The sequence below is a fragment of the Lynx canadensis genome, chromosome D2, assembly GCF_007474595.2.
Source record: "Lynx canadensis isolate LIC74 chromosome D2, mLynCan4.pri.v2, whole genome shotgun sequence".
Classification (NCBI taxonomy): Eukaryota; Metazoa; Chordata; class Mammalia; order Carnivora; family Felidae; genus Lynx; species Lynx canadensis.
In genome coordinates this window covers 40,122,956-40,146,385 of record NC_044313.2, presented here as the reverse complement: position 1 = coordinate 40,146,385, position 23,430 = coordinate 40,122,956, and the positions used below count along the sequence as shown (strand labels likewise).

At 41.5% G+C, this 23,430-nt stretch overlaps 1 protein-coding gene and 1 pseudogene across 1 annotated transcript; both read left to right on the top strand.

Annotated features, from left to right (window-relative positions):
* The first annotated feature begins 698 nt into the window (after positions 1-698).
* LOC115526907 lies at positions 699-1,060 on the top strand (annotated as a pseudogene).
* A 10,800-nt stretch (positions 1,061-11,860) lies between these two features.
* Positions 11,861-21,120, top strand: CD2H10orf53 (chromosome D2 C10orf53 homolog). The gene is made up of 3 exons (XM_030334242.1): positions 11,861-11,957; positions 20,240-20,359; positions 21,056-21,120. Exons 1-3 carry the CDS (start codon positions 11,861-11,863, stop codon positions 21,118-21,120), a joined length of 282 nt encoding a protein of 93 aa, XP_030190102.1.
* The last annotated feature ends 2,310 nt before the right edge of the window (positions 21,121-23,430 follow it).

Sequence of the window (23,430 nt, the reverse complement as noted above, 5' to 3'; positions counted from 1 at the left end):
GTTGAAGTTCAGGAAGAAGAGGTTAGAGACAATGGAGGAAAGCACTATTCAAAGAGAAAATAATTAGGAATATTCCATGATTCAAAGAATTACATTATTCTAAAGTTCTTGGGTCAAAGAAAAAACAATAATGAAAATTATTAGATCAGAATGATAATAAAGACACTTCATACCAAATCTCTGGGATACAGAAAAAGTGATACTTTGAGGAAAATTTATACCTTAAAATACATCAGAAAAGATGAAAGACTGAAAATTGATGAGCTAAGTATACACTTAAGTGTACTTTTTTCTTAAAAAGTAAGAAAAAGTGGGGCACCTGGGTGGCTCAGTTGGTTAAGCATCTGGCTCTTGGTTTTGGCTCAGGTTATGAACTTGTGGTTTGTGAGATCGAACCCCACGTCGAGCTCTGTGCTGACAGTGTGGAACCTTCTGGAATTCTCTCTCTCTTTCTCTGCCCCTCCCCCATGCACATGCATGCACACACCCTCTCTCCCTCTCTCTCTCAAAAATAAAAAAAAACTTAAAAAAAAAAAGGTAGGAAAAAGAGCTGAAGAGTAAACTCAAAGAAAGTAACCAAGATAAGACAACTATCAAGGAAGGAGAAAACAAAAAATAACAGAGAAGCTAAAAAAAAAAGCAAAAGTTGGTTCTTTGACCACATGCTTGTGCTCAGTGGAGGTCAGGGAACTGAGCCAGAATCATGGCCAGTATAGGGGCAGCAGTTGGACTGACCATGGCTGCTGCAGGATTTGCAGGCTGCTATGTTCTTCAAGCCATGAAATATATGGAACCTCAAGCATAACAAATTTTTCAAAGTCTACAAAAATCTGCTTTCAGTGGTGGCTATTATAGAGGTGCATTTGAACTCAAAATGACAAAATGAGAAGCAGCATTAATATTAGGCACAAGCCCTACTGCCAATAAAGGAAAAATAAGAGATGCTTGTTGATGAACTATCCTTTTAAATCACCCAGACAAGGGAGAATCTCCTTATATAGCAGCCAAAATCAAGGAAGCTAAAGATTTACTACACAGTCAAGCTAAAAAAATGAAGTAAATGTGTAATGAATTTTAAGTTCTTGTTAGTTTATGTATGAGTGCCAGCTTCTTATAATAAAATGCCTCAAAGTTACAAATTTTTTAAATGATTTAGTACAAGCTGAGCCAAAGCTTTGGTATAAGTTTCTTCTTTGAATTTGAGGATTTTAAATCAGATTATAGAATACTTGTGGATTCTGAAAAACAGTGTGGAGGTTCCTCAAAAAATTAAAAATAGAATTACCCAAGACCTCGCAATTGCACTACTAGGAATTTATCCAAAGGATACAGGAGTGCTGATTCAAAGGGGGCACATGCACCCCAATGTTTATAGCAGCACTATCAACAATAGCCAAAGTATGGAAAGAGTCCAAATATTCATCAACTGATGAATGGATAAAGAAGATGTCGGGGCTCAGTTGGTTGAGCGTCCAACTTTGGCTCAGGTCATGATCTCACAGTTTGTGAGTTCAAGCCCCACGTCAGGCTCTGTGCTGACAACTCAGAGCCTGGAGCCTGCTTTGGATTCTGTCTGTCTGTCTGTCTGTCTCTCTCTGCCCCTCTCCCACTAGTGCTCTGTTTCTCAAAAATAAATAAGTGTAAAAAAAGAAGAAGAAGAAGATGTAGTATATATATACACACACAATGGAATACTACTTGGAAATGAAAAAGAATGAAATCTTTGCAACAGTGTGGATGAAACTGGAGGGTATTATACTAAGAAAAATAAGTCAGTCAGAAAAAGACAGATACCATATGATTTCACTCATATGTGGAATTTTAGAAACTTAACAGATGACTATAGGGGAAGGGAATGAAAAATAAGATACAAGAAGAGAGAGGGGCAAACCACAGAGATTCTTAAAAACAGAGAACTGAGGGTTGATGGGCATGAAGGTTTGGGAGGGTGCGGAAAATGGGTGAAGGGCATTGAGGAGGGCACTTGTTGGGTTGAGTACAGGGTGTTGTATGTAAGTGATAAATCACTGGAATCTACTCCTGAAGCCAAGACTACACTGTATGTTAACTAAGTTGACAATAAATAAATAGATAAATACATACATACCTACATATTTGGAGATTTAACACTCAGTAATCATGGATAAATACACACAATTTGAATAGAAATATTGTTTGTTATTCATTTAGCAAATAATCTGTTACCTACTTCAAGGCAAAATGAATGTGACACTCTCTAGCTTTCAAGGAGCCCCCAGTCAAATGGGATACTGATAAACTGGTAACTAAAATACAGCGTGATAAATATATATTTTTTAACTTGGTTCTTTGAAAACAATAACAAAATAGACAAGGCTCTGGTAAAAACAATGAAAAAATGAGAAATTCAGAAATATATAATTAATAATAGGTAGATACAACTGTAGTAGACATTATAACGGTAACCAGAGAATATATCAACTACTTTATTCCAATAAATTTGAAAACTTAGATAAAAATTCTTAGAAAAGTATAACTTACTACAACTAATAAAAGAAGAAATAAGATTTCTGGATAGCCTTATAAATCTTAAATTAACTGAAGCAGTAGTTTAAAATCTTCCCACTCAGAAAAATAAAATAAAATAAATAAAATAAAATCTTCCCACTCAGAAAAATAAGTATGGTGGGGGAAGAGGAATGTAAAATGTTGTAGACATTTCCTACCAAACATTCAAAGAAATGATCATTTCAATCATATATAAAACCAATAAGGGAATATTCCCTCTTTGTATAAACGCCCTTATTTATTCTCTGAGGCTAGTATAACTTTAGTATCCAAACCAGACTTGGATATCCAATAAAGAAAAACTAAAGGCCCATTTTCCTCATGCATAAATATCCAGAAATCTAAATGAAACTATAGCAAACAAATTCTAACAGTACTGCACCCATGGCCAAGTCAGGTTTATCTGAGAATGCAAGGTAAATATTAGAAGATGATGAGCACCAGGCGATGTATAAACGTGTTGAATCACTGTATAGTACACCTGAAACTAATATGATGCTGTTAACTAACTAGAATTAAAATTAAAACTTAAAAAAAAAGAAGATAGCTAAATGTCATTTACCCATGAATAGCTTAAAGAATAAAACTACAGAACCACTCTAATAGATCATTGAAATGCATTCAGTAAAATTTAACAGTCATTCATAATTTTAAAAAACTCATAGTAAAAGGAATTAGAAAATAACTTAGCAACATGGAACATCTGCATAAAACATACAATATACATCATCCTAAGTAGGGAAATGTAGGATAAAGGTGGATATGCACTGGAGGAGCCAAGATGGAGGAACAGCATGGAAGTTTTTTGTGCATCTTGCCTCCATGAAACACAGCCAGACCAACACTAAACCATCCTGCACACCTAGAAAACTGACTTGAGGATTAACACAACAAGCTGCACAACCTGAACCACAGCACTCAGGAGGTACGCAGCGCCGAGAGTGAACTGGGGGAGAGAGAAGCCACAGAGGACAGGGAGCTGTTTTTGCTTGCGGAGAGAGGACAGAGATGGGTGGGGGGGGAATATGGGAAAAACACCCCCCACCAAAAGCAGCTGGAGAGAAAGTGGAAAAGTGGAAACAGCCACAGGGACTGAACTAAAAAGGGAGAAAGGAGAAAGGAGAGGGTTTAACTTCCATTAAGACTCTATAAACAGGGGGAGTGCAGAGTCTGAAACCCTGCAGCGTGATACCTGGTGGTGCTCTGGTGGGAAGGGCGAATCCCCAGGAACAGAATGAAGTCCAGAGGTCTTCTGGGCCACATGGGGAAAGGTGGTTCCCCTGCTGGGAGGACACCTGGTAGAGGCTGTGTGGCTCCCCCAAAGGCCCCAGTGGACCTGGGAGAACAACCACATTTGCTGGGGCTGGAACAAGGGCATTGGGGGTGAAGCCATGTGCTAGATGTGTGCCGTGATTTTCCATAATCCCTGAAACACTGCTGCTGCCACCATCACGCGAACTTTTTCTGGGGCAGGCTGGTGCCCAGCTGCAGTCTCCAGGCATCTACAGCAGCACTGTCCTGTGAACGTTCCTGGGTGCAGCTGACACCGGCCATTGCTTGACCCTCCCACAGAGGGGCAGAATGGGTCAAAGCCGCAGTGCTTCAGAAGTAAGGGGTTGGGAAAAATAGCCACGTCTGAGATAAAACTCAGGAGGGAAGTGCTGCCAGGGGCTTGGTCATGGACAGTGTAAAAGCGGAAAGTGGATGGAAGCCAGACAGAAAGGACAACAAAAGATGGGTGTGTGATTGCTGATCGAGGAGAACAGAGTTCCAATACTAGAGACTGGTAGCTGGGTGATGCCATTTTCACCACTTCCGCGCATGCGCATACACACTTACAAGCACCACAACACTCCCTCCAAAGCGTAGGCTAAGCAGCGCCATCTAGTGGAGAATGGACCACTACACGAAGCTCCGCCCAACTGGGCCAACCTTGTTCTTCAGGAACACAAATCTCTCTGCCTGCTTAGTTTATGGACTATAAAGCACTTCATAGTTTGACTTCTAGGAGAAAACAAAGTAATTTCAATCGTATTTCAGTCTGTTTGCTGGTCCATCTATTCAATTTTCTTTTTTTTCCTCTTTCTTTTTCTTTTCTTTTCTCGAATACAGAAAGAGAAAAAATCTTTTTATTTTCAATTATTTTTTTAAATATATATTTTTTAATTATTTCAACTATATTTTTTACTTTTTTGTAAATTTTTCAAATTCAATTTTACTTCCATCATTTTATTATATTTGAGTGTATTCATTTTTTCAAATTTTCAAATGATATCCTTTTTTTACCCCATTTTTTCTCTATTCTATCAAGACCCTTTCACCACCCAGACCAAAACACACCTAGGGTCTAGCATCATTTATTCGATTTTGTGTGTGTGTATGTGTTTGTTTTTAATTTTTTAATTTTAATTTTTTTTAATTTAACTTTTCTACCTCATTAATTCCTTTTCTCCCTTCAAAATGACCAAACAAAGGAATTCACCCCAAAAGAAAGAGCAGGAAGAAACGACACCCAGGGTCGTTAACCAACCAGGGACTTAACCAACACAGATACAAGCAAGATGTCTGAACCAGAATTTAGAATCACAACAATAAGAATACTAGCTGGAGTCAAAAATAGATTAGAATCCTTTCTGCAGAGATAAATGAAGTAAAAGCTAGTCAGGATGAAATAAAAAATGCTATAACTTAGCTGCAATCACAGATGGATGCAGCAGCAGCAAGGATGGATGAGGCAGAACAGAGAATCAGTGATATAGAGGATGAACTTATGGAGAATAATGAAGCAAAAAAAAAAAAAAAAGAGGGAGATTAAGGCAAAAGAGCACAATTTAAGAATTAGAGAAATCAGTGACTCATTAAAAAGGAACAACATCAGAATCATAGGGGTCCCAGAAGAGGAAGAAAGAGAAATAGGGGTAGAAGGGTTATGTGAGCAAATCATAGCGGAAAACTTTCCTAACCTGGGGAAAGACACAGACATCAAAATCCAGGAAGCATAGTGGACCCCTATTAGATTCAACAAAAACCGACCATCAGCAAGGCATATCATAGTCAAATTCACAAAATACTCAGGCAAGGAGAGAATCATGAAAGCAGCAAGGGGAAAAATTCCCTAACATACAAGGGAAGACAGATCAGGTTTGCAGCAGACCTATCCACAGAAACTTGGCAGGCCAGAGGAGTGGCAGGATATATTCAGTGTGCTGAATCAGAAAAATATGCAGCCAAGAATTCTTTGTCAAGCAAGGCTGTCATTCAAAATAGAAGGATGGATAAAAAGTTTCCCAGACAAACAAAAATTAAAGGAGTTTGTGACCACTAAACCAGCCCTGCAAGAAATTTTAAGGGGGACTTTCTGAGGGGAGAAAAGATGAGAATATATATTTATATAAATAAATACATACCAAAAGCAACAATGATTAGAAAGGACCAGAGAACTCCACCAGAAACTCCAACTCTACAAGCAACATAATGGCAATAAATTCATATCTTTCAGTACCCACTCTAAATGTCAATGGACTCAATGCTCCAATAAAAAGACATAGGGTAACAGAATGGATAAGAAAATAAGATCCATCTATTTGCTGTTTACAAGCGACCCACTTTAGACCTACAGACACCTTCAGATGGTAAGTAAGGGGATGGAGAACCATCTATCACGCTAATTGTTGACAAAAGAAAGCCTGAGTAGCCATACTTATATCAGACAATCTAGACTTTAAAATAAAGACTGTAACAAGAGATGAAGAAGGGCATTATATCATGATTAAGGGGTCTATCCACCAAGAAGACCTAACAATTGTAAACATTTATGCTCCAAATGTGAGAGCACCCAAATATATAAATCAACTAATCACAAACATAAAGAAACTCATCGATAATAATACCATAATAGTAGGAGACTTCAACACCCCACTCACAGCAATGGACAGATCATCTGATCAAAAAATCAACAAGGAAACAATGGCTTTGAATGACACACTGGACCAGATGGACTTAACAGATATATTCAGAACATTTCATCTTAAAGCAGAAGAATATACATTCTTCTCCAGTGCACATGGAATGTCCTCCAGAATAGACCACATACTGGGACACAAATCAGCCCTAAGTAAGTACAAAAAGATCGAGATCATACTGTGCATATTTTCAGACTACAATGCTATGAAACTCGAAATCAACCAGAAGAAAAATTTTGGAAAGGTAACAAATACTTGAAGACTAAAGAACACTCTACTAAAGAATGAATGGTCTAACCAAGAAGCTAAAGAGGAAGTTAAAAAGTCCATAGAAGCCAATGAAAATGATAACACCACAGCCCAAAACCTCTGGGACGCAGCAAAGGCAGTTATAAAGGAAAGTATATGGCAATCCAGGCCTTCTTAAAAAAGGAAGAGAGGTCTCAGATACACAACCTAAGCTTACACCTTAAAGAGCTTGAAAAAGAAGAGCAAATAAAACCCAAAACCAGCAGAAGACAGGAAATAATAAAGATTAGAGCAGAAATCAATGCTATTGAAACAAACAAGCAAATAACAGCAACAAAAACATTAGAACAGATCAGTGAAACCAGCAGCTGGTTCTTTGAAAGAATTAACAAAATTGATAAACTACTATCTAGTTTGATCAAAAAGAAAGAGGAAAGGACCCAAATAAATAAAATCAAGAATGAAAGAGGAGAGATCACAGCCAACACAGCAGAAATAAAAACAATAATAAGAGAATATTATGAGCAATTATACGCCAATAAAATGGGCAATCTGGAAGAAAAGGACACATTCCTCGAAACATATAAACTACCAAAACTGAAACAGGAAGAAATAGAAAACTTGAACAGACCCATAATCAGTAAAGAAGTTCAATTAGTAGTCGAAAATCTCCCAAAAAACAAGAGTCCAGGACCAGATGGCTTTCCAGGGGAATTCTACCAAACATTTAAGAAGAGTTAACACCTATTCTCTTGAAACTGTTCCAAAAAATAGAAATGGAAGGAAAACTTCCAAAGTCTTTCTATGAAGTCAGCATTACCTTGATTCCAAAACCAGACAAAGACCCCACTAAAAAGGAGAATTATAAACCAATTTCCCTGACGAACATGGATGCAAAAATCCTCAACAAGATATTAGCCAACTGAATCCAACAATACATTAAAATAATTATTCACCATGACCAGGCAGGATTTATACCTGGGATGCAGGGCTGGTTCAATATCCTCAGAACAATCAATGTGATTCATCACATCAATAAAAGAAAGGACAAGAGCCACATGATCCTCTCAATAGATGCAAAGAAAGCATTTGACAAAACACAGCATCCTTTCTTGATAAAAACTCTCAAGAAAGTAGGGATAGAAAGATCATACCTCGAGATCATAAAAGCCATATATGAAGGCCCAACGCTAATATCATCCTCAACGGGGAAAAACTGAGAGCTTTCCCCCTAAGGTCAGGAACAAGACAGGGATGTCCACTCACCAGTGTTATTCAACATAGTATTGGAAGTCTTAGCCTCAGCAATCAGACAATACAAAGAAATAAAAGGCATCCAAATTGGCCAGGAGGAGGTCAAACTTGCACTCTTCACAGATGACATGATACTCTACACGGAAACCTCAAAAGATTCCACCAAAAAACTGCTAGAACTGATTCATGAATTCAGCAAAGTGGCAGGATATAAAGTCAATGCACAGAAATTGGTTGCATTCCTATACACCAACAATGAAGCAACAGAAATAAAAATCAAGGAATCGATCCCATTTACAATTGCACCAAAACCCATAAAATACCTAGGAATAAACCTAACCAAAGAGGTGAAAAATCTATACACTGAAAACTATAGAAATCTTATGAAATGAATTGAAAAAGACACAAAAAAATGGAAAAATATTCCATGCTCCTGGGTAGGAAGAACAAATATTGTTAACATGTCAGTACTACCCAAAGCAATCTACATATTCAATGCAATCCCTATCAAGATAACACCAGCATTCTTCACAGAGCTAGAACAAACAATCCTAAAATATGTATGGAACCAGAAAAGACCCCGAATAGCCAAAGCAATCTTGAACCTCATCAAAATAAAAAGCTTCTGCACAGCGAAGGAAACAATCAGTAAAACTAAAAGGCAACCGACGGAATGGGAGAAGATATTTGCAAATGACATATCAGATAAAGGGTTAGTATCCAAAATCTATAAAGAACTTATCAAACTCAACACCCAAAAAACAAATAGTCCAGTGAAGAAATGGGCAAAAGACATGAATAGACACTTCTCCAAAGAAGACATCCAGATGGCCAACCGACACTTGAAAAAAGGCTCAACATCACTCATCATCAGGGAAATACAAAGCAAAACCACAAAGAGATACCACCTCACACCTGTCAGAATGGCCAACATTAACAACTCAGGCAACAGCAGATGTTGGTGAGGATGTGGAGAAAGAGGGTCTCTGTTGCACTGCTGGTGGAAATGCAAACTGGTGCAGCCACTCTGGAAAACACTATGGAGGTTCCTCAAAAAATTAAAAATAGAACTACCCTGTGACCCAGCAATTGCACTACTAGGCATTTATCCAAGGGATACAGGTATGCTGTTTCAAAGGGACACATGCACCCCAATGTTTATAGCAGCACTATCAACAATAGCTAAAGTATGGAAAGAGCCCAAATGTCCATTGATGGATGAATGGATAAAGAAGATGTGGTATATATCTATACAATGGAGTATTACTCGGCCATCAAAAAGAATGAAATCTTGCCATTTGCAACTACGTGGATGGAACTAGAGGGTATTATGCTAAGCAAAATTAGTCAGTCAGAGAAAGACAAATATGACAGGACTTCGCTCATATGAGGACTTTAAGACACAGAACAGATGAACACAAGGGAAGGGAAGCAAAAATAATATAAAAACAGGGAGGGGACAAAACATAAGAGACTCTTAAATATGGAGAACAGAGGGTTACTGGAGGGATTGTGGGAGGAGGGATGGGATAAATAGGTAAGGGGCATTAAGGAATCTACACCTGAAATCACTGTTGTACTATATACTAACTAACTTGGATGTAAATTAAAAAAAATAAAATAATATAAAACAAAATAAAAACAGGATATGTACTATTTCCACTTCTGTTCATCATTTAACTAGAGGTTCTAGACTGTGCAACAAGATAAGAAGAAAAAGAAACAAAAGCTTAATAAAAGAAAAAAAACCGACCATTTTCTGCAAAGTGATTGCCAATAAGAAAATCCAAAAGAATCTATATATAAATAAACAGAAATCAACTAAAAAGATCAAGGCTGCTTACATAAAATCAACATATAAAAGTCAATTTTGTTTTACATACCAGCAACAAACAATAAAATCACAATACAGAATACATGATTTACAATAGAACCTAGCAATAAATCTAACCAAAGACATGAAGACCTATACACAGATAATTATAAACTGCACTAAAATACATTGAAGAAGATCTAAATAAAGGAGAGGTATTTCAAGATCATGAATATGAAAGCCTCAGAAAGATGTTAGTTTTCCCCAAATTGATCTCTAGATTCAATTCAACTCCAACAAAACTTCAACAGGGGCATCTTCTGCCTGTAATAATGGTAGACTAGCTAATTCAGACAAAGCTTCCTACAGAAGACATTTTTAAAAATCTGGCATATATGTTTTTAAAAATCTTCTTGAAATCATAAAAGACCTAACCTAGATCAAGATCAGGGAGAGGATGAGAGTAAGTAAGCATAGCACTGGAGATGTTTTTACTCTGGAGCTGTCTAGTGATCTTGAATAGGCAACCTAGAAGGTAAGATGCAATTTTTGTCTTTGCAGCATTAGGCATATAAAAACTGGAGCCCAGCACCACCACGGGTGAATCCTGGCAAGCGACCACCCTCATTAGGGCAGAAATGAGGATAAAATATAAGTGAACAAATCTCCACCTGGCCTGCTCCCAGTTTCAAGCCATCTGGATGACTCAGATAACCATAAGCCCTGAAGTCATATTAAGATGATCCTGGGTTACTGGTGTTACTGGGAATTGGCAAGCAGTGAAGAAAAAAAAAAAGTCTTCTATAGAGGAAGATAACATCACCCTTGGGCTCAAATTCTTCCTACAAATAATTTTTCAAATACAATGTCCAGTACACATTGAAAGTAAACGAAGAGCTCTAGACAAAATAAGCAGACACTAGTAGAAATAAAAACAGAAACAGAAACATGGGGTCTCCAGATAGTGGAATTCTCAAATGCAGACTATAAAATAAGTATCTTTACTATGATCAAGAAGATAACCTCAAACCTAAAACACTTGGCAAGAAACTGAAAAGTATAGAAAGTGTCACAGCAGATTTGAAAAAGGACCAAAGTAAAATTCCAGAATTAAAACACAAATAACTGAAGAAAAAAAAACCCAACCATATTGATGGCTCTAATAGCAGTTAAGACACAGCTACAGAGAAAATTAGTAAACTGGATTACAGGTAAAAATGAATGAATGAATTAATGAATGAATGAATGAACACATACACATATACAGTCCAAAAGAAGATTGAAAAGAGAAAAACACAGCAGAGAAGAGACATGAAGAATACAGTTGGAAGGTCTAACATAAATTTAACTGAAGTCCCTAAAAAGTGAGAAAATGGGACCAGAAGCAATATGTGAAGAGATAATGACTCACATTTTTCAGAAAACAGATGAAGGACTTAAATTCAGTTGCAAGAATTGATAAAAAACAAAAAACAACAAAACAAAACAAAACAAAAACCACTTCTCTATATATAGGCACCTTACAAGGGGTTCCAATCCATCCTACACCACGGACTTGCCTTGGAAGGCTACCTGGACCCTCTGAGCCTTAGTTTTGTAAATACAAAATACAAAATACAACCTACTTCAGAAGGATGGTAAAGAGGTTAAATGAGATAATATATGGAAAGTGCTTAGCATGTCACTTGACAATACTTTCTGTAACTAGCTATAAATGTTGGCTCTTGTTATTTATCACTAACACTTGCCATACCAAGTAGAAATCCCGCATTTACCTGGCTATCGCCTCAAACTACCACCGCACCTTTCTTGCACCCCAGTGATGGTGGGGCAGACACCCAGAAAGGAAGAACCCTCATCCCCACCCCTGACACAGACTCTCAGGAAGGGACTTGTGGGGAGGATCCTCAAGTTCCACCCCTACCCGCCCTGGCCCCGCCCGCTGCCCCGTGGCCACACCCTCTCCCAAGGGCCTGCAGAGCAGTTGCCTAGCAGTCTGTATTGCGCCTTCGCGCAGGCTGGGTGCTCGGCAGCCATGCCGAAGAACGCGTTAGTCATCTTGCGCTATGGGCCATACAGTGCAGTCGGCCTGTCTGTGGAGTACCGCACCTTCCGCCTAGAGGGCCTGCAAGGTAGGCAGCCGAGCTCCAGAGGGCCACCCAACTGCGTGTGCCCAGGTGTACCCCAACCTCTGAGCACCTGTGCAGGCGGTACCCTCTCCCTATACCTCCTTCCTTCCGCTGACCCAGACCAAGCACCATAACCTCTGGAGAGTCTTCCCTGAGCTTCTACTTCCTCAGGATGACTTAGCATCTTCCTCTGGCTTCTACTGCTTCAAAATAGGAGTGGAAACAAACATGTACTGGGAGCCCACTGGGTACCAGGCAGTTTATACAAATCATTTGAATGGGAAGGATCACATAATCCTGCTTAAACAGAAGATCAAGAATATTAAGTGACTTTTCCAAAGTCATGTGGCTGGAAAATGGTGGAGAGTCTACATTTTCAGCATTCAATCATGCAACAAACCTTTACTGAGCATCTAATATGTGTTGGACACTATTCCAGGTACTGGGGACATACTTGCAGACAAAGGTACATGTCCTTAAAATGACCTTCTCATTGTTGACTACTAGTTAACAGTTGTGCTGAGCCTCCAACAGAGGAATGTGATCAGAGTGGGGCCTGCCACTGGCTATAATTGGAGGGGAGAGGGGAAGATCTGGAAAGGTTTGTTCACTGGAATTATACTTGAGTTGAGCTTTAAAAAGTAGGGAGAGAAAACCAGGTAAAGAGAAGAAAGAGCATGCCAGACAGAGAAACTACAAAGGCTGGAAGCATGAACAAATGAGGTATTTGTTGAACTGCAAGAAGGATGAGGTTGGAGAGGTAGACAGGGGCAGATCCTGCACGGCCCTATGCAAGTTTCAGGCGGGGGTGGTGGGGGGGGGCGGTCAAACTGTGGCTGTCTGAGGAGAACAGAGCAGAGGGGGCCAAGAATGGAAGTGAAGAGACAAGTCAAGAGACTTCGGGTGGTACAAGGGAGAGATGAGAGTAGCTTGGACCAGGACAGCCGTAGAGGGGCAGTGGATTAAAGAAAGAGGAAGGAAAAAAAAAAGTAAGAGGAAAGAGGTGGGGGGGGGGGGTGAGGGTCAGGAGGATATCCTCTGGATCCAGTCAGTGTCTGGCTTGATCAAAGTGCTGATGGATGGAAGTGCTCTACACTGAAGATGACAACACAGATGGACTGTAATTTGTAGGAACATGCTCCATTTCGACCATATTAAACTTCATGTGTTTTCAGCTGTGTAGATGGAGGTACTGAGTTAGCTCTGCAGTTCTAGAGCTCAGAGAAAAAGTCTGAACTAGAGATAGAATGGTCTGAGTCATGGACTTGGGGATCAGATATAGAACGAGAAGAGAGCCCAGGCCTGGGTCTTCAGTCTTCAGTGCTTTTAAATGCTCTAATTTCCCATCAGAAACTTCTTACCAGCTTTCCCTCCCTGGCTTCATGAGGTTTACTGTATGTCTCAACAGTCTTTTGCCCAGACAGCTATGCATTTTTCATTTCCCCGCACGCTGCCCACAGCTTTTCCACCTTGTGTGAGTTCCACATTAGGTGAAACATAGACGAGGGCCTTGTGCCAGTCCCTAGGGAGCCCCCACACAGGGAAGAACAGACAAACAGGAATTTGCAAAACATGGTTTGCTTTGCTCCCTCTAGACATGGGGACGAGGACCCACACTGGGGACAAGGGCTATTATCTTCAAGGCTGCCAGCAAGTGAGGGAGGAGGTGAGGCAAGGACAAGTAAAGATGCCACAAAGCTTTCTTAGCATCTTAAAGTTGGCTTTGTCTTGACCCAGTGTTTACTCTTTTGCCAACTTTGTTTTCCAGAGTTCTGACAAAGTTTGTTCTGACAGTTTCTGCTGTTTTTTTTGACAACAGAACGTTAATGTCTCTATGGAGGAATGGGAGTTTGGAGTGCCTACTCCGCCATTGTGCTGATGCCTGCAGACCCTTTTTAATTATGTTTCTTGCTGCTGCCATAGCGAGCATGACTATATAGAGTCCAACTAGATCATTTCGCTACCAAGAATTATATTAAAGGAGAACGCATAAATAAACATTTTGTTATAACCTACAAATTACAGGTATTGAAGTGGGGTATACTTCCCATCTAGTTTGTACACAAATCCCATGGATCACCTGGTCACCTGTCTCCTACTTGCGCTCTTGGCACAGTTGGCAGAGAAAATGGCATGAGCAGAGAGGTCAAGTGCAAGGACTCTGAAGTCCAACCAATCTAATTTTGAATGGGTCTCCACCATTTAGTAGCTCTGTGGCCAAAGCCAAGATCAAGTTATTTCACTTTTGCAAGCCTCAGTTTACTTATTGGTAAAACGGGAGCAGATCCCTACCTCGCTGATGTGAGATTCCAGTGGGAAAATGCAGAGTCATGAATACCATACCTGCACATAGTAAATGTTCAACAAGCATTCGTTCTTATTATTTCAGGGCACGGGGTTACTAGGAAGGGAAGGAGGGAGCCACATGGGGCAAGCTGGGGAGCAGCAAGCCGCTGGGTCTGGCTGGAGGATGGTATGTAACAAGAGAGTCACGACTGTTTTACCCTTGGCAACAGGGAGCCAGCAAAGTTTCTTGAGCTAAAGAATCATGAGATTAAGGATGTGCCTTAAGAGGCCAATTCTCAAGGAAGAGATTTAGGGAGGAGAAGTGAGAAAAGATTAATTATTAAGAGATATTAAGAGGTTAGAAATTACGTTCTGAAGTTCAGGGGAAAGACAAAGGCAGATTTGAGTCAGAAGCAGTTATGAGTTTAAATAACGTCTATGTGCTGATGGCTCCCAAATTTCTCTCTCCCATCAGGATTTCTCATTGCCACTGGGGTGTTTAGTAGGCATCTCAGACTAATATGTCCAAAGTTTCTAAACCTAATACCCACCCCAAACCAGCCCCTCTGTATTCTCTCCCTCTCGGTTCACACAGCTCTGTTCTTTTAGTTACTCAGGCCAAAAACTTGGCAGGCAACTTTCTGTCCTCTCTTTGCTTCACATTCATCACCAACACCATCATCTCCTGCCTGGATAAGTGCCCCTATCTCTCTGCTGAGTTCCCTGTGACCACCCTTGTCCCCTGCAGTCTGTCCTCAGCGCCAAAGCCGGGTGATGCCTTTAAACTTGAGTCATAGCATGGCCTGTGCCTCCAAGAACATCCTGGTGGCTCCCAGCTCACTCAAGGGAGAAGTCAAAGGCTTGCAGTGGCCTATAGGTGTCCTCCCTGACCTCGTTTCCTCCGTCACTATACACTCTGTACCCTCAGTCACTCAGCTGCAGCCACGCCGACCTCCTCATCGGCCCTTGAACACCCCTGGTGCACTTTGACCTCCAGGTGAGGCAGCTGCTCCACCTGGAATGCTCTTCCTCCAGATTCCTGCATTGTCCTCACTCTTCACTCCCTCGCAGCCTCTGGGTGTTTCTTAAAAGTCACCTCCATCAACAGCCGTTCCTTGAGCATCCCTGTCAAAAACGTCAACACCTCCCTCTGCCTGCCTCCTCCCTATCTCCCTTCCTTCCTTCTTTACTTCTTCCTAGTGCTCGTAAGTTTGAGCTGTCACATGAAATGCAGTGCAGCTGGTCCATGTATATATTGACAGAACTGGATCACCACGACATGACGTTAAGGGAGTGAGGTGTGTTCCTGAATTCCATGTACACTGTGATCCAACTTCCACTGAAAAGGACAAAGTGGGGGGGAGGAGGAAGAATTACGGGTGATTTAAAATGTTCTGTCCTATAATTGTAAGGTTTTTTAAAAATCGTGAGTCTGCATCACATTTATAATCTGATAAAAATTCATGGGGTGCCTCAGTGGCTCAGTCAGTTAAGTCTCCAACTTTGGCTCAGGTCATGATCTCATGGTTCATGAATGAGTTCGAGCCCTGAATCAGGCTCTGTGCTGACAGTGTGGAGCCTGGAGCCTGCTTCGGATTCTGTGTCTCCCTGTCTCTCTGCCTTTCCCCCGCTTGTGCTCTGTGTGTGTCTCTCTCTCAAAAGTAAACATTAAAAAAAATTAATCTGATAAAATTTTAGAGTTTAAAATAGTTTGGGGTAGTTTCTTTATTTTTTTCCAGCAGAAGTATTTTAAAGAAGTAAGAGGGGCGCCTGGGTGGCTCAGTCGGTTAAGCATCTGATTTTAGCTCAGGTCATGATCTCACAGTCCATGAGTTTGAGCCCCTCTGTGCTGACAGCTCAGAGCCTGGAGCCTGCTTTGGATTCTGTGTCTCCCTCTCTCTCTGCCCCTCCCCTGCTCATGCTCTGTCTCTCTCTGTCTCAAAAATAAATAAAAACATTTTTAAAAAAAGAAGTAAGAAAGGAGATGAGTCAGACTATCAGTTTACTAAGAGGGGCGGGAGAACTGTGCGAGCCACTGAATGTGCTGATGGTTCTCCACCTCTGAGAGCACAGGATCAAGAGAAGGTGGGCTGAAGCCTTCATTGGCAGGAGGTTAAGATGCAGGGAGAGATGAGGAAGCCAAAGGCACAAGCAGTTCTTCCCGCAGTAGGGGAGGGGAAGGAGTATCTTGAGAAGATCAAGGGGAGAATTTTTATGGTTGGAGAAGCACATTGCAAGCTATCAGCAGGTGGCTGATGTTTAAAGTTAGTTTGTGTATCCCTGAATGATGATTCATATCGTACCAGCAGCCAACATTCACTGAGGACTGGTGACAAATGCCAGGGTGTTAACAAAAGCAAAGCAGGGAGTATCTGGTCCCCCCCACCCCCGCGACCCCATTCTGCTCCACACTCCCACCACCACTTTAGAGTCAATACTAACATCAAACCAAGCAGAGTGGTGCATTCACAGGTCCCCATCTGTAAAATCTGCATCTGAATTCTGTATGTTTCTTTAAAAATCATAGCCCTTTATCATTTCCTGAAGTCCTGCTGGCTTTGGAAATATGCCTGATATTTCCTGAACTTACTGTGCCTTAAGGAATCTGAAAATTTTTGTTCTTTTTTTATTACCCACAAGTTATAATGGTTCAGCAAAAATGTCTCTATTATGGACTCCATATTAATGAAACTAAACTATGTAATGCTTAACCAAAGTCCTAAGTAATCTCCTGACCATGGTTGCTCCTTGTCTACTGTCCTTAAGTCTGCCAAATGAGCTGCGAAAAGGAACTAAAAGGAATTGAAACAAACCCATAAAAATTGGATCTATGCTTATTTAGTGACAACACCCTGTGTGCCATTCTCCTGTCCCTAGCTATGCATTAGCTGCTCACATCAATGATCATAGGCATTTCATCTGTGCCCAGCAGAGAAGGGGGAGATGTCTGTCTGTCTGTTTGCCTTGACTTCCTAACTAGCAGTGTTTAAATCCCTCCCAGATGGTGCCCAATTCCGCCAGCACTGAGAAAAGGGAGGCTTTTCTGTTTCCCTTCAGCTTACCCAGATCCCCCTTGAAGGATGAGGTGCCACTTCAAAGAGGCAGGCATTCTGCGGGTGGCCTTACAGCTTCTGGTTGATTTATGCCGGAGTTTAGCTACCGCCTTTGGAAAGACTTTGTTGCATGGAGTGTATTTATCTGACCTTTCTTTGAATAGACAACGCCACAGCAGCTCGTAGGAAAGAATGGGTCCTCCATGTAGAGAGGCGGCATTTGGATGAGCTGCAGGAATTCTGGTGCTTCTCCAGGTTTGATCCCTTAAGCCCGCACTGACCACCCTACAGCTGGGCTCAACACACCCCAGACTGATGACAAGGGGGCAGGCATCCTGTGGGGGAATATATGATGTGGGGTCTAGGGTGGCTCATCGCTTTAATAAGAATCAGACTTAGGTCACTCAGGATCCAAGAGAGTCATTGGAGATTCCCAGCACCATTGAATTGAGTTTGTTTATTTAACAAGCTATATTAACACCAAGCATCTGGTGGGGTTGGGGTGGGGGGATTAGGGTCAGTGAGGGAGATGTGCTCCCTTAAAGGCCCCGAGAGCCCATGCTTTGCGAACCATGTAGAAAGTGAAGTGAGAAGTGGTATGCTGTCTTAAGAGGGTCTCTCCCTGTAGGGCTTGATTTGCTCAAGTAGGAGGCAGACTCTCATTATTTGGCACCCCCACTTCCACAGGGTGGATTATTTGGTACATCAAATCCTGTTTCTTAGATTCGCTTTGCTATGAAAGAGTGCTTACTTTCTCATAAAAGTAACCCCAGACCCAGATGCTATGTGAGACTCAGACAGGGCTCTGCCCTCTGAGAAAGGAAAGGTCTGTGGACTGACGAAGGGTGTGCGCCTTCCCAGGTCTCCTCGTGCAGAGCCCTTCCTCACTTACACTGCATTACAGTGAGCAACTCCAGACACAGTCTGTGCCTCCTTCTCTCCAGAACCCCCAGGCCTTAGAGAGTCACTGTTGTGTGCTAGTAGTATAGAGGTAACACCTTGCCTCCAGAGATGGGGTTGGAACAGAGAAGCTGTTTTGCTCCTGATTTCTTCCTACCAAATTGAAGTACATTTCCCAGGAACATCTTCTGACAAGGCAAAGCCAAGGTTCTGGAGGCCAAATTGCCCCCTACCCACTCACTTGCAACTTTTCCCTCTCAGGCTACACATCCCCTCTCCTGATGGGGTGCTGCTGGGAGAGTGTCTGCTTCCCAGAAATCTCTGCCTATGGACTGCCTTTCTGCTTCCTAGACTGTCCCCTGGCCATCCCAAACTGCATGGACCACTTCATTTCAACAAGGCATTAGTCCAAGCTCAGTGCCTTCCTCCAAAGATGTTTAATACAAGACCCTTAAATAGGATACAATAACATAAATATGCCAGAGGAAAAGATGCGGGTGTTCGTAGAGAGAGGCGTTAGCCGATGCAGGGTCAATTAGGGCTCCCGCTGGGTGCCCAAGGAGCGCTATCTCGTTGATGGAGATCCTCACTGAGTTACTCTCTGAAGTTCCTTTCCAGAAGTGAAATTAAAATCACGCAATTAAAATGTTCACAGTTGGGGCTGGATGTTCTTGAGCTGATTGAAAGATGAAGAAGTGGACACGCCAACATTTTGAAGCAGCAATTGTCTCTGTAATTAAGTGCAATTAACTGACATAATTGTCTGCTTTTCTGCACATAAGACTGATTGCAATGCTAAGACTCAAAAAAAAAAAAAAAAAACCACGCCCTTCATCGGATTCCGCATCCCAACTTAACCAAAATTCTCACTGATGCATGAAGACTGCCAAAGATGGTGATTGAGCACACCGACTCTACCACCAATGTTACAAGGTGAACATTTCAGGAAAACGGAGGACAGACATGTTAGAGAAAACAGAATCCCATGCTGTTCATGCACATCATTTCTCCTAAACTCCTACACTTTTGCGTTTCCACGTTAGAGAATAGATCTAACAACTTTTCCATGGCTCATCTCTAGGGAAGTGAAAACCAAAAAGCAACTTCCAAAGGTGTGAATAAAATTTCAGTTCATTAGCTTTAAAACAAAACAAAAAATAAAAAGCATTTTATTTCTCCTTAGTATAGAAAATCTGGAAAATGCTGGCAGAATAAAGACAAAGAAGTTTTACACACTCTTACCAGAGAGATAACCACTGAATATTTCTTTTCTTTTCCTATTACATATACATACTCTAATTAGTAGTGAATATGTGTTTTCATATATGCTATACATGTACCCTGATTGTTTGCACATATTACAAATATTTTTCTTGCTATTAAAAAAATGAATAAACATTTTCTGAAATGATCAGAAAAAAACTCATCATATGGACCTATCATCTTCTTATGATTTGAACAATAGGTTATACAAAGTATTTTCTATTATAAAACTGCAGAAAGGAACCTCTCGTTACAAAAGTCTGCCTGTATTTCTGTTTTGTTTTGTTTTGTTTTGTTTTTTCCTGAGGAAGCTTTCTTATAAGCGCATATCCCCTGGCCAGAGTTTATTCTGTAATTCTAAAAATTTTTGAGGCTTTTGAGGCTTGTATTGCCAAATTAACTCCAGAAAGGTGGCCAATTTCTATTTCCATCAGCAAGATAAGAAGTTACCTAATTCCCCCCATCCCCTCCAGCACTGAGTATCATCTCTATAAAAAAAAGTTCAAAAACTCTTCCTAGAGACATCTCCTATTTCCACATATCCTATGGGTCTGGGGCAAATTGCAACCAAAATCTGAATTGCTCAGGTCTCTGGCTGTGCTTTCCAGAAAAGGTGAGGGCACACCGGGCCAGCACCAGGTAGGTACCCAACAGGGCAACTGGAGTTATAGCCACGGGCAACTGGAAACCAAGCCAGCTGCTGGCATCCATGAGAACATCCGCATGGCAGGTTAATCTAGAGCCTGTCCTCATGCCACCCACACTCCTCTCCATCTTTTCCAGCTGTGTTGGCCAGAGATGGACACAATGTCATCCTAGAAAAGATAGAAGACTGGAATGTGGTAGAACTCATGGTGAATGAAGAAGTCGTCTTTTACTGCAACATCAAAGAACTGGAATTTGGTAAGTCCTTCAGCACTGCTCTGCTCCCAAGCAGCATTTTGCCTTCTCTGAAGTGGGCTCGATTTCTAGTTGAAGTGGCCAGTGGGTTAGGACCAGATTCAAATTGAACTTTTTTTCTGAGTCTTAAATTCTTACTCAAAGCCCTGTGTACAAGAGTAAGCACATCCTAAACCACACAAAGTGCTTGATGCTCTGGGTTCCTTCCCAGAACACTGGACACAAAAGAGGGACAGAAAGAAAAATGAAGTTTTAGCCCCAGATTTCAAATGATATAACAGGCACTTAGGGGTAATAGGTTTGGGGGTTTTCTTTTATTCTTTCTTTTTATTTTCACATCTTAACAATGTGTGTTTTATTATCATTTGCCTTCAAAACAGGTTTGTTCCATTTGATTATTCTACCTAGGCTTGCTAAGACAATTAGAGTTGACACGCCCTCAGTGCATGGCATTATCAGTGACATTCTAGGGATTTCATTGCCCTGGAGAGCTTCCTGCCTGGCAGGCTGGCATCGCACATACCACACTCTGCTCAGAAGTAAAAGTTTTTGCTGTTATTATACTCTGTCGAAGGCTAGTTAACAATTTAAGTGACTGTGTACTTTGAGACTTGTCTTCTAGTGGAAATCGTACGTGTCTTACATGACATGAAATTGTACAGAAAGCTGGTCAAAGGAAAATTGTATCTATTTCCCTAGGAGGTGATGGTAAACTAGACCCACTGTGCGAAGAGGCCAGGATAGCCATCCTAAATGCCTACTGATCTCCTCACCCAGACAGGCACCTCAAGTCAACAACACAGCAGCTGCCTCTGGCAAACAAAAGCAGTCATTCCAGGATGCTGGGCTCTGACAGTCTAAAGTAATGCAGGCCTGTCCTTCAGCCTGCCCACCATAAGGTCTCTCACCTGGCTGCGAGAGAACAAGGCCCCCCCAAAATAATAAAAGCACATCATCATTTGCAGCATCTTTCAATCTCAACCCACAGGGAGAGTCCTCCAATATCAGGTATGCACTGAGCTGAAGGAAATAATAAAATGCAATCTAATAACAGAAAGCCATCCTGTACTAATAACACAGAGTTTGCCAGGAGCATCTGAGATTCCATTCTCTAGTAAGGAAAGAGCTAGGAGCAGGTAAAATTAAAGATTGCGGGGAAAGGGGAGCAGGAGGGAGAAGAGTGGCCCTTGAAAATCTGAACCCACAGTTAATGTCGGTATTTGGAAACCTGGCTATTTCTACAGGTTGATTTCTTGCTCCCAATGCAATAATATTTTAAGTGTTCAAATACAATTCCCTAAAGTCAAATCGCCAGTTATTCTTCATAACAAGAAAAGTATCTGCCCTCTTTTGCATGAGCCAGCCCAACAAGCTGTTCTGCAGAGGGCCAGAAAGAGCCCAGGGCAGACGGGTAAAGTGGCTGCTTGTCCCTCTGGAGGAACACACAGCCCTGCAGGGTTAAAGAAGGTTAGTCATGGGCAGTGTAAAATCAACTGTGTCAAAGTGATGCTGTTTGTACTTTCAGGTCCTGTGCACCAACTGTAGCATCCCTTCTTAGCTATAGAGACATGCAGATACTGATCTAATGACGTTAAATGTGAAGTCATGGTAAAAATGCATCACACCTTGTAGGGGAAAGATGAGTTCCTTCACAGAAGACTCTGGGCACCCTGGTGAAAGAGAAGGGCTTTCAGGGCCTCCACAAGGCCACCGGTTGACTCCCAGCGCAGCCCCCTTGGGGAGGCAACCACCCTGCTCCCCGCGGCTTCACTGCACCTTCCCATAACTCCAGGTGGCCTCAAACCTCCTGCACCCCAGAACTTCAAAGGCATCTGGGACGCGATGAAACCACCTGCACAAGTTCTTTCTCGCATGTGAGGACATGGGGGATATAATTTTCATTTTCAGCCCAAGCTTCACTTACCAGATTTCACTCAGAGATTACGATCGCTTTAGGATTCTGGAAATACTTAATCATCCTCACTGAGAACCTGAGGCTAAAAAAGTTTCCCCCTGGCGTCTGGTGCCAGTTCTCACATGTCTTCGGTAACCCTAGATTCAGTTTCTCTGTCTTAAAGACCAGTTTAAGATGTAGAATTCTGGTTTCATATAAACATTTTACTATAAGAGAAATACATTTTCATTACAGTCAAATGGAAAAATACAAGTGGGAATAAGGTATACATTTGATAACATTTTGGTATATTTCAATTTGAGTTTCTTGCATTTACGTCTGAATATTCATTAAGAGATAGATATATAGAGAAATTGATTTCACTAAGTTGAGACCACGTTGTATGTACCCAATTATGTATCTATTTTTTAACTTAGCTTTTTGTGTTGACCCTCTTCCCGAGTGACTAAGACATTTGTCCAGGAATTCTATCATGAATCAGGAAATTTCTTCCTCCTTGAATAGTGATTCCCACTTTCACTACCATAACTTTTTCTGCTAAGAAATAAAATGGCAAGCTTTCCCATCAGCGTTCAGTGCAGTAACTTCAGCTCGAAGGACTCTGGCCCCTCTTCAGGCTCTGCAGCCCACCCCCCACCCCGTGTTGAGCAAGGGCCCCACCAGGTAGCTGCCTTGCCCTCCTCTGACACGCCCCCCCCCAGCCTGTATTTGTGCCCTCAGAGGAGCCCCCCCACCAGCACCTACACCTGCTCTCCTTCTCTCCCTGACCAGAGCAGAAGGGCAAGTAAGGCAAGATTGCATACGATTCTAAGACGCACTCGAGCATGCAAAACTGCTGGGAGATGCCTATGCCCCAGGTGCTGTGTTCCAGTTTCAGAGTTAAATGATGTATGAATCAGCATCGCCAGAACAAATCACAAAGTTACCTCTGTGTGGTAGGCTTGGTGGGGTGGGACTGCAAGAGTTTCATTTCTTCCCGGTATGGAAGAAATATTTTTCAGTGGTAGAATTTTTACTTTGTGTGTGTGTGTGTGTGTGTGTGTGTGTGTGTGTGTGTGTGTTGGGGTTGAGGGTGCTTTTAAAACAAACATTTAAAATAAAATCAAGAGTTTGGGGTGCCTGGGTGGCTCAGTCAGTTGAGCATCCAACTCCTGATTTC